The sequence below is a fragment of the Aulostomus chinensis genome, chromosome 19, assembly GCF_037954235.1.
Source record: "Aulostomus chinensis isolate RoL2024-O1b breed Wild chromosome 19, RoL_Achi_v1.0, whole genome shotgun sequence".
In the NCBI taxonomy this organism is placed as follows: domain Eukaryota; kingdom Metazoa; phylum Chordata; class Actinopteri; order Syngnathiformes; family Aulostomidae; genus Aulostomus; species Aulostomus chinensis.
In genome coordinates, this window is record NC_141338.1 from 24,794,123 (window position 1) to 24,811,141 (window position 17,019).

At 44.2% G+C, this 17,019-nt stretch overlaps 1 protein-coding gene across 3 annotated transcripts in view; it reads left to right on the forward strand.

Annotated features, from left to right (window-relative positions):
• The first annotated feature begins 6,806 nt into the window (after positions 1-6,806).
• The window catches only part of dcc (DCC netrin 1 receptor), a 330,071-nt gene continuing 319,858 nt past the window's right edge, over positions 6,807-17,019 (forward strand). For all 3 annotated transcript variants that reach the window (XM_086186581.1, XM_086186582.1, XM_086186583.1), the window contains exon 1: positions 6,807-7,421. In XM_086186581.1, the coding sequence (XP_086042707.1) occupies positions 7,286-7,421 (136 nt within the window). In that variant the 5' untranslated portion in view covers positions 6,807-7,285. The remainder of the gene's footprint in view (positions 7,422-17,019) is intronic.

The following is a 17,019-nucleotide window of genomic DNA, read 5'->3' on the forward strand; positions in this document are numbered from 1 at the left end:
GTTATGTGGCACTCGCAGAAAAAAGTTTGGGGACCCCTGAGCTACACTCTTGCTATTCCCTGTTGTGACCTTTCACCTGTGTCCACTCTTAGACAATCTGGTCTGTGCTTCACTGCCTTGTGTTTCCTGCACTCTAGTTTAAGCAAATATATGTATGAATTTATCTACATTTCCTGAACAATGCAAGCTAAACGTGGGACTAAATTCAACACTGCACAATCACTATATGAACAACTACAATCATCAACTGGCTTCACTCTAAATTGAAATAACAACATGGAAAATGGCACTAACAGGACCTCAAGGTGGAGGTCAAGCGGCGTACAGTTGCCCCCGCAGGGGTGCGGGCCAGACAGGTGGGGGTCAGGGAGAGGGGCACCTGACGGAGCTTGAGCAGCGGGTGGCGGCAGTCATGGGCAGCATCTCTGTGGGGGGGATTGTCGCCGCCACCCACGCTGACTCCGAGAGCCTGGAGGGTCAGTGGCAACTCCATTTCTTAGCAACATTTCCACCTGCTTTGCCACAGATGGAAAGGCAACAAATACACAGAATCAGACATTAAATAAACCAATATGTTTAATAGAAATTTTTCCGTCAGCCATGCCGCCAACGTGCAGCACCCCTGCCGGCTCTGGTGCCAGCCTGTCTGCCGGCTCAGAGTCATCCGCCAGGACCAGCGGCATTTGGGACAGCCCGTCCCCCGGCCCCAGCACCAGCACCAGGCCAACAAGCAGTGGACGGTCGTCCAGCCCACCCGGACTGGAAGGCTTTTTGGACCCAATGTATGTGCGGTTATTAAATAATATCAGTTACCAAACACCGCCACAGGATGTCGCCAACGGACCAAAGTTAACTTCTACGGCACCTCCGGAGTTGGCGTGAAACAGAGCAAGAATCGACGAACTTTTCGCATTGATACATGAGGCCCTTGGTGACATCCTACCCCCTAACCCTAATCCAATTGTTCACCCTAAAATTAAAAACTGACATTATGGGGACTGGCACTTTTTCCCCTTAAGGAAGGTTAGTCCCCACAATATGGGTGTGCAAACACTTTGTCCCCCCAAAATGAATAACACACACAGACAATGACAATCACACACACACACACACACACACACACACACACACACACACACACACACACACAGTGTGTTTAGTCTGCTGTGCGTAGCCTGCTGTGTATTCACAGTCTGATAATCATTAATCAGGTACTTATGTCTGAATGTGTGTGTTTGAGAGAGAGAGGGAGAGAGAGAGGTCAGGTTTGAATGTGTACTGTGTCAGTCTGTGGACGTGTGTATGGGTGTCCGTCTGTCTGAGTCACAAATGACCAGTAACTGGAAAAAGTAAAGAAAAAATGCGTTTTGTAGTCAGTTATAGATGGTTTGCTGAGTTTCACCAGGCACTGAACATGCTAACAGAGCTTGAAGCATTAGTCGTGTTGCTATGGTTTCTTGTGTTTTATTATCGTAGTCCTTTTTTTGAATTGTGGTTGAACTGTTTAACATTCAGTGATTTTTACTCACACTTGGCAGCCATTCAAGAAGCTAGATTTCCTTCTGTAATGATAGTTTACTCCTGCAGACCTCAAGGAGTTTAGAAAGGTCCTGGAGAAAGTTCTAGAGGTTGAGGTCCTTCCTTTTATGTTTCAGGAGGGTTCTGCAAGATTCACAAATGTGCAGTTTTAGCTTCTTAAAAAGAAGATACTTCAGTGTTGGCCATTGTTAGCATTTAAATGGGAAATACAAATTTCATAAAGAACCTAAGTGGTGAATGTAAGAGAAAAACATTTCTCATTTTATTATTGGTATGTGTTGTGTCTTCTTTATGTCTGTAGTTTTGCAGTATTCAAGGATCAAGGATCCTTTCTTGGCACTGCATTTCTACAAGGAAACTTCGTTGGCACCTCTCAAAATAACACCAGACAACAACGGTAAACAGCTAGACAGGTAAAAGACAAAAAAATAAATAGAACAAGCATAAAAAGTATAAAAACAAGTATTTACACTCATATATAGTGCAAAAAAAAGGTCTGCATTAAATTGTCTGATGTGGTGAGCTTCAATAATGAGGTAGATTGAGCGGGTCATTGATAGCACTGGTCAACAACAAATTTGTTGTCTGTGTTTATTCAGCTGATTTAGGATGAATCTGATGCACTGAATCCAAAAATCACATTGGTTTTGCTCAATCAGGTCAAGTTTTTGAGCTATGGCCACATGTCGTTTTTTACGTTTTTGTTCTCATGTACGCATGTGTGGAGCATTTTAGAAGAAGTTGGTGGGGGTAAAATGCCATGTTGAATAATTGTGTTGATTGGAAATGATCATTTTAATGACAAGAAGTATTCAGGTCTGATAGTTCTGGGTGATTATGTCGAAAAGGGATCAGTTTGAAGTCATAAAACTTTGAAATCTTCCAAAAATTGGTGCGGGACAGCGTAAAGTTGGTGGATCAAAACTAAAGTTAATGGGGCAGCCGCCTCAACTCTGAAGAATGTACAATACCTGCATGCGCCAATTTATGACCTAGGGTTAGGGTTTTTACCCATTTTTATATTGCAGGTGAATGAGATGGCTTCGACCAGAAGATCGTGCAGAAATAAGCCTGATGTGTTCTGCTACATATGTGGAGTTTGCCTCTGTACCAATCGCTCACTCGACTACACTGAAGGAGAAGTATGAAGCGGTGAAGTATGTGCTGGAGAATATTGGTTATGATCAGCATTAGAGGTTTATTTGTGTTGACCTGAAGATGGTGAACTTTTTGTTGGGACAACAGTCTGCCTTCACCAAGTACCCATGTTTTCTGTGCATGTGGGATAGTAGGGACCGTGCGCAGCATTACACGAAGAAAAAGACTGGTCTGTGCGGGAGGAAATGGTGCCTTGCAAAGAAAGGAACGTCATCAACGACCCTCTGGTGGACAGAGACAGAATACTCTTCCCACCGCTGCACATCAAGCTCAGCTTAATCAAGCAGTTCACCAAGGCTCTGGACAAGGATGGTGACTGCTTCACTTACTTGTGCCAAGCTTTTCCAGGATTGACCATGGAGAAAAAGAAAGCTGGCATCTTTGACGGTCCTCAGATCCGTCAGCTCATCAGAGATCCGGAGTTCGAAAACTCAATGAACATAGTGGAACTGGAAGCGTGGAAGGCATTTGTTCTGGTAGTGAAGAACTTTCTTGGCAATAATAAAGCCAGAAACTACGCAGAACTTGTCAACAACATGCTGACTGCTTTCAGAAACCTGGGCTGCAACATGAGCATCAAGATGCACTACCTATTTTCACATATGGACCAGTTTCCTGAGAACCTGGGTTCAATGAGTGACGAGCAGGGGGGGGGGGGGGGGGGGGATTCCATCAGGACATGAAAGAGATGGAGACAAGGTATCAGGGTCGCTGGGACGCAGTCATGATGGCTAACTACTGTTGGACTCTGAAGAGAGACCTCCCTGCCGCTGAGCATTCCAGGAGTTCGAAGAAACGGAAGTTCAAGCCCTGAAGTTTTAACAATGGTGAAGCAACATGCAATTTACGTGTACTTACCTTTATCAATGCCCACCATTCAGTTTACAGTAATTGATGTTTCTATCAGGTAATCAATTATGTTGTTGGAAAAACATTTTTTTCTCTTAAAAATATATTTAGGATATGTGTTGACAAAAATCAGCTGACAATGCCACAAAAATGTAATTGATTTTGTCACAAGATCTGATTTTATTCAAATCAATTTAGCACAAAAACCTGACCTGATGAAGAGAAATGGATGCCATTTCCTGATTCAGCAGTGCAAAAATACCCTAAATCAGTTGTAGAAATCTAGACAACATAACAAAAGTAAAAAATTGTTGCCCAGTGTAGTCTGCCTTGAGAATGCTGCTCTGCCTCAAATTCTGTTGCAATTTGATGTTTCTTCCTTTTAAACTTGCTGTGCGTTCAATTGATCTAACTGAACTGGCCTGTGTCAACGCAAGCTCAGCATACTTACTGACTTACAGTTTCTTGACGTTCAGATAAAAGAGGCAGCCTTGAACTAGGAGGTTCAGAGCCACATATTTGACTCAGAAGAAACAAACTTTAATCCTTCACAAATATGAGGACTATCCATCCATAATACATAGCTGCAGCAGCTAAGGTCAGGCAGCCGGCACGAAGTAGCCGACTGTGAGAATCCATTTAACAGACTTTTTAAGCACGCTGCTCCATCGTGAGGGTACAAGTTGATCTGATGATAATCACTGTTGCATACCATTAAATGAAGAGGTGGTGTAGATTATTGTGGAGACATTTGCATCTTTCTTTCACCTCACCCTGGATCTTCATACATCCACGTGCATCACCCAGGATCTACAACATGTGCAAGGTGTGAAGACTGAGGGACTATGAAAGCCTGCCTGTGATTCATCTCACTGACTCCATATGATTGCACAAACTTGCAGATGTAAATAGAAGGAGAAATCCTGCTCTGTCACAGACGTGCCCCCCAGGAAAGGTCAATGAGTTTGCCTGTCACTTTCGCTCATTTCCACTGTCCAAAAAAACTCCTAACACCTGGGTTTCCTTTTGAATGAGAGCTTTCTCCATATTTTCCTGGATCACATGATCCTGCAGTAGACACAGGTATCAATCACTGATCAGCATGGATGGGAACACAAAACATGTCTGAACACGGAAATATGTGACTGGCTTCCAGCGCTTCTCATCTGTGGGTCACACACAACAAGCTGTTAGCGCTCCGCGAGCGTCCACAGAGCCATGGAAGCTTGTCACCTCTGCTGTTAACTTCTGTGGCTTCACATCATTTTGGCCACAAATTTAACACGTTTGCATTCAAGCAGAAATACACACCTTAACATTGTTCAGTTGGAAGTATGAAAAACATACGAGAAAAACAACAGAAATACGTCCATGATCCATCCAAGATCCATGATCCATCCACGATCCATGATCCATCCACGATCCATGATCCATCCACGATCCATGATCCATCCACGATCCATGATCCTGCTGTGGAATCAATCAACCATCTAAAGCAGTTTATCCAGGTTTGTGGGATGTTATGGTAAATCCCTGGAACTCCCAAGATCACCCCCCACAATGGGGTCATCTAGGAATCATCTGAGAGGCACGATCAGTCAGTGGCCAATGCTTTGATATGTGCTTTTAACCTCTTCATCTGCCTCTGAGGTGATGTTCTCAACTACCTTCATAGTATAGAAAAGTCGGGTTGACTGAGAAGCTCCTGGCTAACCCCTAATTACGCTCTGAAGTTAAGGCACCAGGTCGTGACCCATGAGGCACAAAGGCAGTGAAAACACAGGCCTGACAGAAACAAATCAGAGAACTAAAATACAAGGGAACTAATCAGACAACAAGGGACAGGTGCTGACCGTCAGGGCAGACAAGCAGCAGACTGGGACAGGACACACAGGGAACCAGGCAGGACAGATAAGGACTTGACTGGCTGGTGAGACACAGCCCAACACAACGGACACAAGCCACAGCAGATAAGACACACAAGACAAGTTCCTTTCAAAATGGAACAGGAACACAACGAAAGCATTGGACTGAGTTCAAACACTGAAAACATGGAAGTCAAGAACCTAACAGTCCACACAGGACTGTGACTGATATCCTCAGTGAAAATATTCTTATGGAGACGAAAATAAGCGTGCGTTTAATTTGGTCCCACCATTACGATGTGTTAACCAACTCTGCAGTGATTACTGAGGTACAAAACTGTACAGCACGACCAAGTTCTCATTATCTAACTTATTTTATCATCATCAGGTTTATTGCTGATAAGGCAGGAAGACAGAAAAGGAATCCTGCATCAGGTTAATTGTAAGTTTTAAATTGTTAAAATTAGACAAGAGGCAGACATAGGGTAGTTGTATCACATGTGCAAGCCCCCCCCCCCCCCCCCCCCCCAAAATGCCCCTTTGCTTAAGAAGTGTCACTCACCTGAAAATAGTGGTTTTATGAAATATGTAGAGGTTACAGTGATGGTTATAATTTACCTTAGGTAGTAAACTTCATCAAATACTCCATAACTTATGAGTATGTTTGCTTGTGAATATATAAATGAATATTTTGGTTATTCTTTGAAAATGTAATAAGCTACTAGAACAATGAAGGAAATGTAATGCTGAACCAAACAGTGACAGGAGGGACAGAACTAGAACCGTCCCCTCTGAGGAAGGCAGAGACAGCAAATACAGGAAGTGCCTCTCAGCCGGGCTTTCACCTCCTGTGAGTTTGACTGCCCCATGTTTGCTATTTCCATTTTCAATTCAATTTTTAACACTTCTTTGAATTTAATCCTGGACATTTGATGTCAGTGCAGCAAAAGAAATGCAAGTGCATCTGGGAAAAGTGTGTGTGTGTGTGTGTGTGTGTGTGTGTGGGGGGGGGGGTGCTCATAACTTTCTCTAGGAGTGTTCATGGAGCCCCCATCTGTTCCAGGTTACAACTGTCCCTGCTCTCCCCTGCTACAATCTACATTCTAATGCACACCATCAAAAATGTATGGCTGCAAAATATGTGTTCTATGTGTTTGTTCCCGGTGTGACCACAGAGGGCAGGAGAGTTCAGCTAAACTCTCCCTGCTGCTCTGCCCTTTCAGCCGGGCTCATGCTGCTCATCTCCGCTCCACCCGGCTCCTCTGTGCTCCGGCTCCAGGCTTTACCTCCAGCTCCTTTAGATCAATGGCTCCATTCTCTGTCTTGGTCTCTCTGCCTCCTCTCTCTCCAGCTGCATAAACCATCAGAGAGAGAGAGAGAGAGACAGAGAGAGAGCAAGAGAAAACGGGTTCGATTCTCTCCCTCCACTCTATTCTCCACCTCCTCTACGGCGTCTCTCCATCCGTCCTCCCTGGCAGACGGAGCAGACCTCCGGGAAGGCGGCGTGGATTTGAGTCCCCCTCCATCTGTGTGAATGGGCAGCCGTGCAGGAGTGATGGAGACTGCCCTCGTAGTTCCTGGAACTTATTCTCATCTCTGAAAGGTGGAAATTAACTCTGTGCACCTTTGTTTTGGATTGTCTCTTTTTCTTTTTGGGAACCCAAACCCGACCGGGAAGGGTTATTTTTGGGGAGAGGAGAGGTTGTTTTACCCCCCTCTCTCCCCTCATCTTCCTGACTCAGCTCCGCGAGGGTTTGTTCTTTTATGTTGAAGTGAAAATTGAATTCTGTGGAGGATTTGAAAGACAAATCAAAGGACAGCGGGGTTTGCGTTCCTGAGGTTCCTCGGGCTCATCGGGACTGGAGCTGGGCAGCATGGAGCCGGTGCGGGTTGGATGTACTGGTGATGTTTGGGAGGTGCTGATGCTGAGGAGGAGGAGGAGGACGAGAGGACTCTACCTGCTGCTGCTGATGCTCTGCTGGCTGCTGGCTGCTCACTCCACAGCGCACGGTGAGTGGAAATGCCTGGATTCTCTCCACCCGTGTGTGCGTGCGTGTGTGCATGCGTGCGTGTGTGCGTGCGTGCGTGCGTGTGTGTGTGCTGTCGTTGCCGCAGACCAAAGGAGAATGGAAACATTTGTTGCCGTCTCCCTGCTGGTTGTTTAAGCTTTCTTCGCCCTAACTGGGAGGACGGGGTTCACCAGAGCTTTCCTGGTGTCTATGTGGTTGTTTTTAACCACACTAACCCGGATGATCAAGTTATAGGCTGTTGATCAAATGGCTTTTAATGGTAGCATCACTAAAAATAACCGGTTTACTGGGTTGGAGGCTTCAGTGTGCGTGGAAGGTTTCAGTGAATCAGGATTTCTCTGCTGTTGGACCAACCTCCTCCCCTCAGACTGACACTTTCACGACTGCAGGTTTTATTGGGTTTCAACTGACAAGGCCTCAGCAGGTTTCAGTGGGATCATCCCTGTTGGGATCATTGTTCTTTGAGAGGGTTTCTGTTGTTCTGTTGCTGCTGTTTTCACTTGCCAACAAACTGAGCATTGTGGAATGTTTTATTGGTAAAGATCAGGTGAGTTCATATTCCAAATTTTGTGTTGGTCCGGGTCTGATGAGCTGGTTTCTCTGGACTAGCCTGTAGCTTCTGCCTTAATAGCTTTCAGTGAATTTTTCAGGATTTTGCTGCTGTTTTTCCAGAATTAATTTTTTGGGGTGGACATGCATTTGTATTCAAGCGATTTAGCTGATCAAGTTTGGATCACATTAAGTTGGTGCTTTGACCTTTAGTCAACCTTTCAGGGTTCTCCTGCCGACTTGCTGCTTGTCATCAAGCTCCAGTCACTGATCAGGCACTGGGCTCCTGGCTAAGAACGGCTTTAGGTCTTACTGGACAGCAGTGTCGGACCAAGGAACCTTTGCTTGTTTTGCACAACACCATGAAGAACAAAAATGAACCAAATAAATGTGGAGGCAGCTCTTTGAAATCAAGGCCTCTAGAGCTCCTCTTCTTCAGCTAACATGGCGTCTTCAGCCTCCTCCATCATGAAGTCTGAGCATTAAAGAACTCTGTCAGTTCAGCCAAACCTGCTATAAATCGGCATCCGACTCTTTTTTTAGTCAAATCCACATTGAATTCATGTCCCAGTTAAAAAGACAGAAGGATTTTCTGACGGTAACTTGACTGCAACTGGATGTCATTTGGTGCGGAGCATGCACAGGTGCTGGATGGACAAGGAGGACTCGCTCATTAAATGTGAAATGTGGGTTACAAAGGCAGAAATGAATATTTAATAAGATAGGCACGCATTTACATGTAGACAGATTGATTTTCAGCCGTTGGAGACGATCATTCATGTAGAGTGAAATGAAATTAAAAAAAGGAAACATCAAATTGACAAAGCTCTTTGGTGAAGGAGGAGCCAACCCCTGCTGACCTGCAGTGCATGAAGAAGCCCAGAGCAGGACCAGGTTGGATCTGACACCTTCACGTCTGCGACAGCAACATTCAAATTAGGATATTTTGAGGATGTTAGATTTTGTTGACGACTGCACAACGTGAGATCATCAAGATCAGCTGTCAATCAAACTGACGCTGGCTTGAGATATTGACCTGACAAGATCTGAGCTTCAGTTCTTAAAATAACCTGATTATCAGTGAATCCTGCTTTTTTGATGGTGTGGTCATGAGCAAGGAAGCAGGAGAGCTGCTGAGGGCCGACCCTCTCTGCCTCGCTCAGTCTCCTGCTGCCAGTCAGGGACACCCAAATACTTGAATTTAACGAATTGGTGGAAGGAGAGCACACACACACACACACACACACACACACACACACACACACACACACACACATTTATCTATATCTATCTATATCTATATAGATAGATATAGATAAATACAGATAGATAGATACATATATATCTGTATATATACAGTATATATATATATATATATATACATGCACACACATATCTATCTATCATCTATCTATCTATCTATCTATATAGATATATATATGTATATATACAGTATATATATATATATATATATATATATATATACATGCACACACATATCTATCTATCATCTATCTATCTATCTATCATCTAACTATCATCTATCTATCTATCTATCTATATAGATATATATATGTATATATACAGTATATATATATATATATATATATATATATATATACATGCACACACATATCTATCTATCATCTATCTATCTATCTATCTATATAGATATATATATGTATATATACAGTATATATATATATATATATATACATGCACACACATATCTATCTATCATCCATCTATCTATCTATCATCTAACTATCTATCTATCTATCTATCTATCTATCTATCTATCTATCTATCTATCTATCTATCATCTATCTATCATCTATCTATCTATCTATCTATCTATCTATCTATCTAGATACATATATGTATATATACAGTATATATATATACATGCACACACATCTATCTATCTATCTATCGATCTATATAGATAGATACATATATATCTGTATATATACAGTATACGTGTATGTATGTATATATATACATACATACATACACACATATATATACATATATATGTGTTGTGTGTACTTGTGTGTGCATGTGTATATATATATATATTTGCATACATACGCACACATATATGTTTGTGTGTACTTGTGTGTGTACATTGTGCATATGGTTGATGTGTCCTCAGCGGCTCAACTGTAAAATCTTCTGCTGAATATTTAGCTCAGACTCAGCCTTCATTTGTATGGATACTACACACACACACACACACACACACACACACACACACACACACACTATCATCATACAACTTATACCGGTTGTCACCTGAACAGCAGACAGAGTTTCTAATTCTTGCAGAACAGAGGCGTTTCCTGCTGACCTTCTCAGATGGGTTCGGCTCCACTTCTTGATTTCATTTTGTGTGATCTGCAATGTGACATCGTCTGACGGTGAACACAGCACAGCAACTCTGGATTTTGCAACATCAAGTGGTGTTCAGCAGCGTTCCCTAAGGTCCGTGCTTTCAGGGCTTGGAATTTTTCTTGTGTGGACAAGAGGCGCTAAATTAGTGGTTGAAAATGTGCTTGGAATGAACGTTTTTACTGTGGGTGTATCAGCAGTCCTGGCTGAGAGCTCCCCCCTCCAACCACTGAAGCTTGCTAGTGCTGGTGGAGCCATGCACACTGACGGCAGAGAACAGGTGCTTTCTGAGGCAGTTCTGGTCATTCTACATCCCTCCCTCCGTCCGTCCATCCCTCCGTCCATCCATCCCTCTGTCCCTCTATCCCTCCATCATCCATCCCTCCCTCATCCATCCATCCCTCTACCCCTCCATCCATCCATCCCTCCCTCCATCCATCATCCCTCCATCCATCCATCCCCCTTCATCAATCCATCCATCCCTCCCCCCTTCATCCATCCATCCATCCATCCCTCCATCCATCCATCTCTCTATCCCTCCATCCATCATCCCTCCATCCATCCATCACCCCTTCATCCATCCATCCATCCATCCCCCTTCATCAATCCATCCATCCCTCCCTCCCTCCATCCATCCATCCATCCATCCATCCCTCTATCCCTCCATCTATCCATCCCTCCCTTCATCCATCCAGCCATCCATCCCTCTGTCCCTCCATCCATCCATCCCTCCCTTCATCCATCATCCCATCCCTCCCTCCCTCCCTCCCTCCATCTTCTCCCTCTTCTCCTGTTCAGGGTGGTGGGGGTGGAGCCTATCCCAGCAGCCTTCCCCCTGGACAGGTCACCAGTCCATGGCAGGGCCAACACATAGAGACAGACAACCATTGGCTCTCCCAGCCACGCCTACGGTCAATTTAGAGTCTGGATTAACCTGGTCCCTCTTGATGTCTTTGGACTGTGGAGGAAGCTGGAGTACCAGAGAGAACCCAGCAGGAACAGGGAGAACATGGAGACTCACCCAGAAAGACCCTGTGCTGGAGCCGGGGCTCCACCCACAACCTTCTTGCTGGGGGGCCACAGTGAGGACCACTGCTCTACCGCCCCCTTTCATACTAAAATACTGTTGTTCTTGTAATGTGCTTGTGCAGTCAACAGCTCCCACACAGCACATGTTGATTTTTGGGACTCATGTTTCTAATCGTCCTGGTCGAGGCTGCTTGTTCACTGGGGTCCCGCTCTGCTGTTAGGGTTTGGTGGTTCTCTTTAGTTGTTTGTGTGTCATTCTTCCATCAACAAATTGTAACTCCTGCTCTGTTCTGAAAAGTCAAACTTGTGTTCGTAACACATCAGTAACCCTCCTTACCGCTGAGATGACTTCACCAGCACACGTTTCCTCAGCTTGCCAGAGGAGGATCTCATGATTTAGTAGAGCAAAGGAAAATCAGGATGAATTCATTCATGAAGGGACTTACTTTCATTTTACCCCCCAAACTGATCACTGCATCCATGTGGCAATGTCTAAGGGTTCAGGCTTCAGAGGAAAGAAATGGGAGATGATGGAGGAGAGGACATTAAAATGAAAGCCTCCTTAGTCTGCCGAGAGATATTCAGAAACTTTGAAATGCAGCAGATAAAGAGAAACATGTTCTTCAATTCCATCGCTAACCAGCAGGGCCTTTCAGTCCAAGTCCATGGTCTTCATTTCAGATCAGGTCTGATAATTGGATCAGAGAGCTTCAACCTTCCAGCTTCACTATTTAACTTGACAAGAGGAGTCTGTACCAGACAGAGCAGACAGCATTCAGGGGCATCATCGTCACATTTCAAAATAACACACACACACACACACACACACACACACACACACACACACACACACACACACACACACACACACACACACACTGTAGAACACACACCAGCTAACTCATTTTCCTCTTCTTACACCTTCTGGAGTCACATGACAGAGAAAGTGTTTCAGGTTGGAGGTGATACTCGCTGAATTAATTATGCAACATTTGATTGTCTCCCTCCGAACCAAACTGTTGAGCAGACAGAGTGAATGTGTGAGACGACTCAAAGTCAGCCTTGTTTGTGTTGGTGATGGCAGCTTTGGAGGAGGTCGCGCTCCACGGTCTCCGTCTCTCTGCTGCTTACACAATCTTTGTCTTTGAGAGTCCTCGTCACTCATCCTCTCATTCCTCTCACTTGGTGAATGGATGAGGATTACCAGTTGGTGTTTGTTGGGTTGTATATGCTTTCTGTTGTAAGCCTCTCAAAAGCTCTTTTTGTGTGTGTGTCTTTGAGTATGTGTGCGCACAAGATGCTGCACTGTTGAGCCAGCCCTTTGAGAGTATTTAGAGTGATCAGATTTATCTTTAAAGCTTTGTCTTTATCCAGAGGAGGATTTGTTTTTCCATTCAGAACATTTCCCTGTCTGTCTTTGCGCTCACTTTATTTGGTTTCCTGCTGTCGCAATATTCCAAGAACACATTTGTGTATGATCACGTTCTCGCCCGGTGATACGCTCTCTGTTTGGTGCACTCGCGTTGATCCACTGGGTTCTCCCACATACGTCGTGCATTGCCTTCATTTCTGGGATTGACTGAAAGAACAGGGTCACATTCTTTCAAGTTGGTCAAAACAACATGGCCATCAAAGAGTGTTGTTTCCAAAGGCAATGGCTTGAACGCCACGGCCCCCTCAGCATTACATGAGCTTTCATGCAGTTGGAGGAAGTGATGTGGAAGAAGTCATGTGACAAGTCTGTAGGAGACTTGAGTCTGTGCCCCCCCACTTAGCTCTGGAGGTCAGGTACCACTCTGTGATCTGATCACCTGGAACTCAGTCATGTTACCTCAACGTGTTTTCAGGGTGCTGACTGAAGCACAGTGGTACTGTGGGAGGATGGGGTACCCAGGCTTAGACATCAGTGCTTGCAACACTGTCATTTGACAAGAAGAGGACTGTGTCCTTACGCACAGGAATGGCACAGAGGTAACAAAGTTGCCTCACAGCAGGTAGGTGTGAGGTTTGAGCGACTGCCATCCCAGGCTCCTCTCATCAAATAGGTTGGTTAGGTTCCTCCCACTCCCTGGACCGGCCGTGACCAGGGCGCCGGGGACAAGCGCAGCCCAGTGGTGGATTCATTTAAATCTGGACAGAGACAAGAGAATAACTTCTCATTTGCAGGAACCTTTGCAAGCTCGCCAGGTTGAAGCAGATGTGATGAACACCACAATAATCTTTCACCTGACAGTGTTTTAGTTGTGATCCGTTGCATTTTTGTCGCAGTTTGTATGAAGCAGAGTGAACCACAAAAGTAGGTGCATTAGAAGGATGTGCCCTCATATAGCAGGAAAAGAAGTGCACCTCGTAAGTCGTTGGGCAGGGGCACAAACACATTGCACTGCGATGCATCCGACAACACGGCACTCTAAAACCAACACAACATGCAGGTGTGTTTGCCATTAGAATGCAAGTGAGAAAAGGACACACCGTCAGAACCTTGTCAGATTAATAAGCTTTTGTTCGCTCTTATCATCTGGAAGTTTTCCAACTGCCCTTAACTTTGTGTTCCAAATATTCTCATCTGGAGTGTCAAAGACCTGAAGCAGAGCTCAGAGGAGGGATGATGGGTTATACCATTGCAACAGTGACAGACGTCCAGTTTACAAGACGCTTCTTTTTATTGGTCTTGGTACTCTTTTTTCTTTTCTTGCAGAGCTACAGATGCACTAACTTAACCACTAAAACAGGGTTACTTTGAAAGGCACTTTGTTCAAGAGCGAGTTCTTCAGCTGGCAAACAGCAGAGAAATAACAAACCAAATTTAATCAAGAATCACATTAAAGCAAAAAGCTCAAAGTTGTAAAACCTTTTCATTAAGAAGCAGTGCTGAACAATGAAGTCGGAGATGATCCATCAGAGTGCGAGAGGGGGGGTCAGAGCTACAGGGCAGTGGGGAGAACTGGCATTGGGTTTTTCCCCTCCCGTGATTTTCTGCGATGTTGAAAAAAATACAGGAGTTCAGGATTCTGAAAAACATGTACCTTGTCACGTTGTCTCATCAAAGGTGTTGTGAGTGTTTCATTCAAAGGGCAAGCTCCACACACACACACGCACACGCGCACACACACACACGCACACGCGCACACACACACACACACACACACACACACACACACACACACACACACACACACAGTGATGCTGGTGAAGCGACTGTGCAGGATGCCAGTCTGTCCAGTGGGTCCAACTCAGTGTTCAACAGCACTTCACCGAGGGCTGTGCTATTAATACAATGAATATATAATGAGGTGGGTGCATGGAAAAGATTCAGTTTAGGTTAATCAATAATTAAAGATAGCTCAGTGTGTGTGTGTGTGTGTCTGTGCTGTATGAGTGGAAGTCAAAGAATGTCTTAATGAGGACAGCTGCACAAACCTGTGTGTGTGTGTGTGTGTGTGTGTGTGTGTGTGTGTGTGTGTGTGTGTGTGTGTGTGTGTGTGTGTGTGTGAATGACAAAGCCCTTTAAAAAGAGTTCAGGTGGAGAGGAACCATATAAATGCTTCCTGCATCCATTTACCATTTTCCTTTGGATCCTTCATACTTCGTCTGGAACTGCAGGACGCGAGTGTGTTGGTGTAACAGATGAAGTGTGTGTCACTGAGGTCTCTGTGGTTGATTGCTGGGCCAAATGAAAAGTCTCTGTATGTAATCACCGCTAGCAGCAGTGGATTAATAAGATGAACAAGTGAAAACGACATGTTAGCTGATGCTCGGCTCAGTTTAATTTGTTTTCCGCTCCTGCGGTGGACAGGAACTCATTTACAATTCTGGAAATATAATTCAGGTTTCCTGTGTGTTAGCAGCCACAGCGGAGCTCCATCCGTCAGTGGTCAACCCAGAGCAAAACACAGCTGAGTGCCAATGAGATTATAGAAGCACTCATTTATGTTACAACGAAAAAGTAGCCTTATTCTCCTCAACCTGGGCCATCCTCTATTTTGCCTGGAGATTAGTGTTGCTTTTGTCAAAGAAAAGTATGACTAAATATCGTCATCTAACCCGAACCCAACGAACCTTAATCACGTGATGAATATTCATTATTTGGTTGAAGTATTCCACAGTTTCGCACTGCGCAGATATACGTGACATCACTTCCTCAAGCCCCACATTATTTAGTAGACGTTTGAATCCAGCGTAAAGGACATCAGCAAAGGTTGGACACTCATGTCAGTGTCTGGAATGGAAGGATTCTTAAGGCGATCAATAAAATAACCTGGCCTGGATTGTGAAATGGGTTTGGCTTAAAGAGATGTTGGTTTTGTTTATTCTTCTAAGTACTTAAACTGTATTGACTGGGCTAAATATAATTGCAATACTAAAAAGAGACTAAAATACTCTTTTCATTGACTAAAACCAGATTTAAATGCTAGTCGACTACAAGCTGACGAGACTAAAAAGAGTTTGACAGTGACTAAAGCTAATAAAAGCTAAAATGTTAGCTTGAGACAAAGACTAGACTAAGACTAAAATTAAAACAACACTACCCTCAGTACATTCCCATGTATTACTGAAGTACTCACAGCTTTGGGTCATGTGATAGGTTTAGGTGGTGGTGACTGAAGTGTAGTTTTCCTGTGTTTGGAGGGTGTGTGCAGATGCTAACACCCCCTTTCTGATCGCTGCGTCTCATGAGATTGCACATAAACTGCAACTCCGGTTCGTCCTTGGAGTTTTTTGTTTTAGGATTGTGAAGGGGAGATTGTGAAGCAGGTACTTGTATGTAAGCAAGTGTATACTCAACATTTTCAATTAGCTACAACACAGGGATGTAATGGTTACTGGTTATTGTGGAAATTGTAAAATTACCTGATGGTTAATAAATCCATTCAAAGATTTAATTATCATGATGCTGTGCAGTTATGATGCTTTCATTCCAGTGAAGCCTGCGTCAAGAGCGGCAGCAGCACAGCCCGCCACGCTGCACGCCACGTCTGCTTTTTATGAGAAACATACGAATAAACAAGGGGATGTTCATTGATAAGGAACTTCAGTAACATATTAACTTTTGCTTGGCGGCTTTTTGTGATCACAAAGTGGAAGTCGGCACCTGCACTACCTTTACAGAGCTGGACATGTTTTTCCGTGTATTTGCATGTACTGGATGATCAGAGATGTGGAGCCCAAGATGGTGTGGGCTCTGATTGGGTTAGGACCTACGGGAACTATGACTCCTTTGCACACATTTCTAATGTCTCTGCCTCCATCTCTCCTACTTCTAAACTCCTAAAACCTCCCAGTTTCCCAGTGGAGATCTTTTGTTTGACAGCTGTTCAGTGCTTCCTCTCACCTCTGAGACTGGAACTTTCTCCCTCCACGGTTCCTCATGAATGCCCTGCTAGGCTCCTCTCATCTAAATGGGACAAATGTTTCTGATTGCAAGACTGCGTGCAGGCTCCTGCACTGCAAAAGCTTTTCATAACATGTCAGAAAGTGAATCAATCATTGCTTCATTTGATACGGTATGTTCACGTCTTCTGTTGGAATATGAAACATTTCTCAACAAAAAAGGAGCTTTAATTTAAAGTAACACGTTTCCTTTTTCAGCAGTGACAAATATGTCTTTC